Here is a 9,503-nt window from a genome sequence, read left to right on the forward strand (position 1 = left end):
AAAAGTTGTAATGAGGCATTAGTATGATAACGCAGCTCGGTAATAATGCGGAACGGACTGCGTTGTTCACCCCACTGTGACCTCAGCACTTCCTGATAGGTTTGGCGGTGATACCAACCTATGCCGGGATGCTCACAAACATTCAGCTCTTCTGTGCTAATCTGAATCGCGTGCCGTGACATCTCGCACCAAGGAGAGTGAACTACATCGTCCATAAAAGTGAAACTTTCAAACCTGTACTTTCCCCGGGGCGTAAAAAGAATAGGGGAGTCCCAGGCCCATGGGTGTCGTTAGAGGCGACTAAGGGCTTTTTAGAAGTGGGAGAGTCACGCTGCCGTCTTTTGACGTCAGCACATTCGGGCCAGACTCGTCCGGGTTATTTACCACCCTCGCACAATATACCGGCGTGAAGTAGCGGCCTAGTGCCGCTATGTTTCTCATAGGTTAGTGTCGAGGACCGGTGGCCATTCTCCCCTCCACCTGAATATGACAGCGGATCTAAAAAAGATTTTACCCCAGGAGGGTACCGGCTCTACCAGAGTCGGAGAATCCCTTCCCGAGCACTCTAGCTCGGGCTGCCCTTCGTAATCTGGGGAGGGCACAGAACCGCGCATGACCAAGGACAAACGAGACAGTAACACCACGGCACCCCGCTCCACACTCAACGTGGACTTTTGAAATATCAGGGGAATTCACTCCAATTTAAACGCCGTCCACCACCACCTTGAGACGGCGCAGCCGGTCTTGTGTTTCCTTACGGAGACGCAGATATCTCGACCTAGCGATACGTCATATTTAACGTACCCCGGGTACAAATTTGAGCACAATTTTTTGCCTCATGCCGTTATATGTGTACGTTAGGGAGGATATCTGCTGTCGCCGTCTCGGCAATTTTGAGGGTAGGGACCTGTCCACTCTCTGGCTCCGCGTAGATTTAGAGGACCGCGTCCGTATCTATGCGTGTGTCTACAGGTCTCATAGTAGTAACGCAGAAACCGATCATCTCATGGGCTGCGTTCAAGCGGCAATTGACGACGTGCTTGCACGGATCCCCTCCGCTGAAATTGTAGTCTTGGGTGATTTCAACGGGCACAATGCCGAATGGCTTGGATCACGTACCACAGACTACGCAGGGCGATCTGTGCATAATTTTGCAATGGCGTACGGTATGTCCCAATAAGTTGAGTCACCAACGCGGCTCCCGGATGTGTATAGCCACATACCGTCCTTATTGGATCTTCTGCTGACTACATATCCCGATGGTTACCAGGTCTTTGTCGACGCCCCTCTCGGAACGTCCAACCATTGCCTGGTCAGGAGTGTAGTGCCTATCCGACGCCAACGTCGCAGACCACCAGCAACCCGCCGCGTTAGGCACTACAAGTCAGCAGATTGGGATAGGGTGCGTTCCTTTTTTGCATCCTATCCTTGGGGCAGGGTTTGTTTCCCTTCGGATGATCCTAATGCCTGCGCCGTTGCAGTAGCCGATGTGATACTGAAGGGCATGGATATTTATACCAAGCTCTGTAGTACCGATCGGTGGCAGATAACAGCCCTGGTTCGATGCGTAAGTTAAAGTAGCATCTGACTGCAAAAAACAGTCGTATCGAACTTGGGTTGCGGCGCTGGGCACAAAGGATCCGAACTGCATAGTTCTTAAGAGGAAATACAACCGTGCCTCCAGATTTTTTAAGCGTTAAATCGCCCGTGCAAAGTCAAAACACGTCGTCAAAATCGGCGAGCAGCTTCCGAGTCTTCTGAGCAAGTTCTGGTCGTTGTCGGAAGCTGCTCTTGGTAACTTTAGCCAGCCGTCCATGCCGCCGTTGGCATGGGCCACCCTGGCCCATACGGCAAAAGAGAAAGCCGATCTCTTGTGCGCTCTTTTCGCCTCCAACTCGACTCTCGACGAAAAAACACCGCCGACCATACCGCGGTGTCAGAGCTCTATGCCTGAAGTACAGTTCAGACAGAAAACTGTTCGGCGAGCTCTGTTTTCGTTGGACGTCAGGAAGTTGAGCGGACCAGATGGCATTTCTCCAATCGTGCTTAGAACGTGTGCCCCTGAGTTGACGCCGGTGCTAACGCGTTTATTCCGGCACTCTTATTCTAAAGGCGTAGTCCCTGACTCATGGAAGTCAGCCCTTGTCCATCCGATCCAAAAAAAAGGACACAGTTCGGATCCGACAAACTACAGGCCTATTGCTATTACCTCCCTGCTCTCCAAAATCATGGAGAGCATAATAAGCCGTCAGCTCTTGGTATATCTAGAGGGTCACCAGTTGATCAACGACCGACAATACGGGTTTCGCCATGGTCGGTCGGCAGGTGATCTTCTGGTATACCTAACACATAGATGGGCTGCGGCTATTGAAAGCAAGGGGGAAGGCTTGGCAGTTAGCCTGGATATAGCGAAGGCCTTTGATCGTGTATGGCACAAGTCGCTCCTCTCAAAACTTCCATCATTTGGGCTTCCCGAGAGCTTGTGCAAGTGGACCTCCAGCTTCCTCACTGGGCGCAGCATACAGGTCGTTGTCGACAGATATTGCTCGAACCCGCAGCCCGTGAATACTGGAGTGCCCCAAGGCTGTGTGCTGTCTCCCACGCTGTTTCTTCTGCATATCAATGATATGTTGGACACCTCCAACATTCATTGCTATGCAGACGACAGCACTGGTGATGCCGTATACATGGGCCATGCAGGTCTCTCTCGGGAAATCGTCGACCAGTGGAATGGGGTAAATTGAACCTTGTCCAATTTAACCCCCAGAAGACTCAAGATTGTTCGTTTACCACTAAAAAAACCCCATTTGTCGTATCACCGCTCTTCGACAACACTTCCCTTAAAGCCTCGCCTAGTATCGGAATACTGGGTCTCGAAATCTCGAGCGATTGCCAATTTCTTGGTCATCTGGAGGGCAAAGCCAAATTGGCTTCAAAGTAACTGGGCGTCATTAAAAGAGCACGGCAATACTTCAAGCCGGCCCACATACTAGCGCTCTACAAAGCGCAGGTCCGGCCACACATGGAGTATTGCTGTTATCCCTGGTATGGCGCACCCCAGTATCAGCTCGATCCATTTGACCGCGTGCAACGCAGAGCAGCTCGAATTGTCGGGGACCCAGTACTCTGTGAACGGCTGGATCACTTGGCGTTGCGTAGAGACGTCGCTTCATTGTGTGTCTTCTACCGCATTTATCACGGGGAGTGTTCCGAATAGCTGTTTAACCTGATTCCTGCCGCCGAATTCCACCTTCGCACGACACGCCACAAGTTAGGATATCATCCCCACCATCTGGATGTGTGGCGGTCCTCCACAGTGCGGTTTACAAGGAGCTTTCTTCCACGTACTACAAAGCTGTGGAATGAACTTCCTTGTGCGGTGTTTCCGGGACGATACGACATGGGTAACTTCAAAAAAAGCGCGTTCACCTTCCTTAAAGGCCGGCAACGCTCTTGTGATTCCTCTGGTGTTGCAAGAGATTGTGGGCGGCGGTGATCACTTAACAACAGGTGACCCGTACGCTCGTTTGTCCTCCTATTCCATAAAAAGAATGAAAAAAATACTAGTACATAGAAAATACGGTTAGGAAGTGTGTACGTGACGCCAGTATGGTCGCAAGTCGCAACCCCTGTAATCCTGCTCTTCAAGGATACTCAGGCGTCGAGAGCGCACGTCTCCTCTCACGTCATGTAGCGCGCACACCGGCCACAATAGAAATAGTCGGTACTTAGATTAAAGACTCACAGACGACCCGAGAGCTTAAAATTGCTATTACGACCGAATGGGAGCGTTTTACCCAAGAACTCACAATAAACCTCGTCCGAAGCATGTCACGACGAATTGCATCAGTTATTTCAGCGAGTGGAGGCCACACTCGATATTAATTAATTTATTTTATTGTTTGTTACTTTTACTTTTAAGTTTGTACTTTAACTTTTTACTTTTACTAGTAAGTAAAGGAGAAAGTCAATTGAAGTTACATTATTTTTTGTTTGTGAAAATGAGCAACTTCCTATAAATAAAAATAAAACAAATTAAGATCGACTTAATTACCAAACATAAGTATTTTTTGCAACAAAAACATAATACCTTTAACGTTAGTAATTAAAGTTAACTGTTAGTAATAAATGTACTCGAATAGTGCGCGTTTTTTTTTTTGCAAAGGAGTTTATATGTAGATGAACATTTTTTTTGTTATATGGCTTAGTTCTCGTGACAGAATTATTCATTCTCGCTTTAATGCCACTGCTTGGGGTGGCGTCTTGGTGTGGGTAGTTCCCTTCCCTAAAATATAATATAGTCGAGGGTGGCGATGGCTGGATGATCCTGTTACCAGAAAATCTGCCTCATGTTTTTTACTAAAGCTATTTATATTTTTCATAATCGATTGTAAAATGCTCGCATAGTACCTTTATTTATTTCCGTTCTGTGTGGATTGAATCTACTGTACTCGATAAAAACTCTTGAGTTTTTACGTATTCATATACATTATTTTTTTAACTTAGGTACTCTTGTAAAGCGTTGAGTAATTGACGTTTGAGTATTTGTATTACTGAATGTGTTCCAAAAGACCATTCAAGACGTCTCTCAGGAAGTCTTACAATATGACCTCAGCATAAGGTTCTGATGACACGAGTGAGCTGATAAATCAGGGGTTAAATCAATATTGCAAATACCTATTGGCTTTTGCATATTGGAAATACCTAGAAATTCCATTAATGTTTGATGCATTATTTTAAAAAAAATTGGCGTCTAAGCAATTAATTCCGATGCCTGCCGGTGGCCGTGCAGCAAAAATCCTTAATCTACAGACGAGACACCCCGGAGCGGCAGAAGAGTTCTAGCCTTATGAAGAGGGAGGAGGCTTCATATTTAGTTTGCCGGTTAGCAAATTCGTAACCTTTTATGCTTATCTGCGCCCTGAGTTACTTTTATACGCTGGCATATAAGATGGACGTCATAGTTGAGACAACCAAATTAAGCCGGTACGCCCTAAGAAGTACCACAATTCCACTTAAAACCGACGGCAAAAAGTGACTTTGCCCCTGTATTTCCTTCGTTGTGTGGGCTATAGATAAAGGGCAACACCGGGTCCAAAAAGAATACTTCAAGAAGGTACCAGACTAACCAGTCTGGAAAATGCATCCCCTACGTATACAGTTAGCACCTACAGCTAATGGTGGATGTCTGGACTGCCTGGCGTACTCTGGGGGGAGACTCAAAACTATGCTGACTCAGGGCAAACAGAGTAAGAGGCTCAAATAACCACTGCTGGTGTGTGTCAAAGAAGATATCTGTTCTGGACGTCTGAGTATACTTGAAAGATATTGGACCTATCTGTTCTCTGTTTGCACATAGACTACGATGACCATCCTCAAATCTACGTATCCCTGTATAGATCCCATAACCATTTCTGTTTATTGGGAAGATGTTACATCAAATCTCACATAGCTGACAAAATTCGATTTGCAGTCAAATTATGTTTTTAACCAACCAAAACTAAAACAAAACGAAACTCACCAAAGCAAAAGAAACTTTCCATAGTAGGATCACTGCGCCGTTGCCTGCTCGGCACTCAGCATGACTTGTGTAAACAATAATATTAGGCTATAGCTATTGCAATGCCAATCTACTAAATTCAGTGGGAAGGCTTGCGCATAATAGGTCGCGACTGGGAGCGGTCAATTTAGTTCGCAGCTCTTTAACGAACTAGGTCAGTCTTAAATTTGTTAGTTTTTTCTCAAATCCCATGCAGATCGTTCGCCCGATCCGGCATTTCCTGTAGTTTACTAAAGAACTGCTTACTATAGTGAAAGTGAAGATGTGAACTAAAGTCTAAAACTATTATATGTAGTTAGTGAACATAATTGGATAACTACTGACAACTATGCGCAGAATATAGTGTACTTATATCGATCGAGTGTAATTCAGTTTGCGAAGTACATGAGAAAGTCTTGGAATGCTAAAAAGGATTCGTAGCAGTCGTAGCAGAAATCACTAATATTATGTAGCATCCCTAGGATCGAGAGAGAACTAAGGAGCGAGGGATATGGGAACTAGTTCGTCTTTGGGAGCGCTCTATCGAACTAGTTCGTTCGCAAACTACATGTACGAGTGGAACATCGCACATCACGTTGCGCCCTGTCAGCAGTTGCGCTGGCGCGTGCCGTGTTTCCACAGTACACGTTCGAGCATCAATCGGTTCGCGTGTGCTCATAACCATTTACCATTATAACCATTTAGACTAAGTTCAATAAACTAATTGTTCTTAAGTCTAGTTTAATTTATGAACCAAACATAAATTAATCTGTACGGCAACCAGAACACCGTACACTACATATAACATAAGAATTTATAAATACATATATCAATGAGATGATCGAAGTCCTACATGGGTAACACTGAAAATGTTTAGAACTGGCCAGTTAGAAACATAGCTAATGAAAAGTTTTTTGAATTTCAATTTTAGAACTCTTTAGTAACCTAATGTTGTCATTTGTTTTTGTGAATTGGCGGCAAATCTAAGAACTCTTGTTACACGTGAAAATGAAGCTAACGCGAGAAAATTTTCCGTCAATGGACTTTCGTTGTGGGCTTACTCAACAACAAAGCTATGATAGGCTGCGATTAGCATTTTTTAATGAAGCCCCATCTCGTCCCACTATTTACAATTGGTTTAACGAGTTTATGCGTGGACGTAGCAATCTTAATGCTGATCCGCGTGAGGGACGTCCTTTAACAGCGAATACTGAAAATAACATCAGTGCTGTGCGACGCATGATAGAGTAAGATAAGAGAATGACCTATCAAAAGATACGGGCAAGCCTAGGCAGTGGTATGAGTCTAGTTCAAAAAATATTACACGAACATTTAGGCGTGAGGAAGCTTTGTACCAGATGGATTGGTGTCGCCAAATGTTAGATAAGTTTAACAGCGGTGACTCAAATGCTGTATTTGACATCGTCACAGGTGATGAAAGCCGGATATATTGCTACGAACCCGAAACCAAAAGACAATCAGCTCAGTGGGTTTCTAGGATCGGCCAACTAAGAATAAGAAAGTAAAGAAACGAAGAAGTCAAGGAAAAAAGATGATTGCCTCATTCTTTGGTCGGAAAGGTCATTTCGCGACAGTTGTGCTAGAAGATGGAAGGACAGTTACTGCAGACTGGTATGTCAATCGCTGTTTGCCTGTTGTCTTAGAAAAAATTCGACAGCAGCGCCCTCGAAGCAGGATCCTCCTTCACCATCCGCCATACAGTCCTGACCTGGCGCCCTGCGAATTTTATTTATTCCCAAAAACTAAAGATAAAATTCGAAGTATTCGCTTTACGAGCCCTGAAGATGCGTTTAAAGCGTATAAAAATGCCATAGAAGAGACCCCTTAGGCAGAATAGGCCCACTGCTATTCTCAGTGGGCCCAATGAATGCTACAATGTGTCTAGAGAGGATCGAAGATTACTTCGAAAAACAATAAAAGTATTGGCAACTTTCTACATTAAGCTGTTTTTCATTTTCTAAACATTTTCAGTGTTACCTAGGTATAAGCTGAATAGTTCATTCTCATTCTGATTTCTGTGTTAGGAATAAATTCCTAAATCTCATATTTACTACTATACTTAATAATTTATTACATGAACTACACAAGCAGCCTAGTGAAACTCTCTAAGAAAAAAGCGATATTAATCATGCAGTCATTGATAGATTGACAGATGACGGCCATAATCTTGTACAAAACGGAGATAGCTGAAATCCATACGTTCAAGCAACTGTTCGCTTTCAAACTTAGCGGATTCAACTCGTCGCAAATTGCCATACTGTAATTTCAAATTACTACTATAAACTTATGTCAAATCACTGCACGTTTCATACTAAACTAAACTTCAATTTTTACTTAGGCAGTCCCGGGCCGTTGTTATAGTAAAAATGTTCTGTAGTCCCGTGGCCCGCCTCTTAATACCTAGTATTAACATCCTCTTTGTACACAACAACTTTGTACAAGTTTTTTAAATGATTTTCATCGTCTATGATTTTGTTTAACATGTAAATTGTATTATAAAAAAAGACTTGACTTAAAGGTCTTAGTTACCAGGTCATAAAATCCCAACAAAAAAAGAAGTAAATTGTATTTGTAGTACATAGGCCAAAGAGTATAATAATATATAGGGATATTATTATACTCTTTGATATAGGGAAAGAGAATTTAAACATAAACACTGCGTTCAGTAGTATGTAGTACCTGGAAGTTTATAAATTCACTTGTAAACTGCAACAATAAACTTAAATAATGTTGTTAGAATGATGAGCGGCGACCATAGTATGAATAACGCCTTGGACGTCAATGGTCCTGATGAATTAGTATTGATGGATCCCGTTGACCACTGCCGAGCTCGATACCCTTACTGTGTGGTGTGGACTCCTATTCCTGTACTTACGTATGTGGTTTCACACTCTGAACATATTATCCAGTCTATTGTTAATTATTATTAATATCATACTTTGTAGTTGGATATTTCCATTTCTTGGACATATGGGCATTTGCACGTCAAATGGAGTAATAAGAGATTTTGCTGGGCCTTACTTTGTATCTGAAGATCTGATGGCATTTGGAAACCCTACAAAGTATTGGCAACTGACACCCAAGAGAGTTTCCAATGGACAGACTGGGTGGGATGCAGCAGTTTCTGAAGCCTCTGAGATTTATAAAAAAAGAATGGTAAGTTGATAGCTGAACCTGGCTGTAGTAGGTACTGACATAACATATTCATTTTTATTTTGATGATTTTTTAGCATATCATATTCTATGATAACTGCCATTCTCATGTTGCTACTGCATTGAACATTATGAATTACAATGACTGTAAAAATTGGAATATGGTTAAACTAGCTCTCTGGATGATTCTGTTCTCCAAATATGTCAGGTAAGAGTTGTAAGAACCAATGATTCTAAAACAGAGTAAAATGAGCTTTATGTGTTACATTGATTGTTGATCAGTTTCAGTGCCTGTGTGAGGACATGGCTACCATTCTTCATACTTGTGGTTATCATATCCACCTTGGCGTCATATCTTTGAACATATTGGTGAATTGAATAAATATCAAATGAATGACCTGCATGACCTATGTATAATATAGAGAGAACATTTTAATATATGTAAATAATATTGTAGTACCATAAGGTGCACTCTTATCAAATAAATGTTGTCTAAAGTATGTTTCTTATTAATTAAAAACATAAAATGTAAGCTCATGATTATTATTGTTTAACAACTAATAACATTTAAGATTTAGTGGTTTTCAAGAAAGCAATGTGGAGTCAGAGTGAATGATAGTGAATATAGTTGGAAGTGTTGGTAAAGACCAATAACATTCTATACATACTGGGTGGCCGAGAAGTTGATGTCCAAAGCTAAAATTTGAATTTGGCTCATTTTATAGGCATTATTAATGTTCTGGGAAGTTTTTAAAAATAGTTAGAAGAAGAATTTTTTGATACCTTGAAC

The 9,503-nt window shown here is 42.6% G+C and overlaps 1 protein-coding gene across 1 annotated transcript; it reads left to right on the forward strand.

Moving 5' to 3' along the window:
- Positions 1–8,169: 8,169 nt before the first annotated feature.
- On the forward strand, positions 8,170–9,213 carry LOC126969014 (transmembrane protein 222). The gene is made up of 4 exons (XM_050814283.1): positions 8,170–8,435; positions 8,506–8,716; positions 8,791–8,921; positions 8,996–9,213. Exons 1-4 carry the CDS (start codon positions 8,299–8,301, stop codon positions 9,072–9,074), a joined length of 558 nt encoding a protein of 185 aa, XP_050670240.1. The 5' UTR covers positions 8,170–8,298; the 3' UTR covers positions 9,075–9,213.
- Positions 9,214–9,503: the final 290 nt, after the last annotated feature.

Source organism: Leptidea sinapis, chromosome 17, assembly GCF_905404315.1.
Source record: "Leptidea sinapis chromosome 17, ilLepSina1.1, whole genome shotgun sequence".
Classification (NCBI taxonomy): Eukaryota; Metazoa; Arthropoda; class Insecta; order Lepidoptera; family Pieridae; genus Leptidea; species Leptidea sinapis.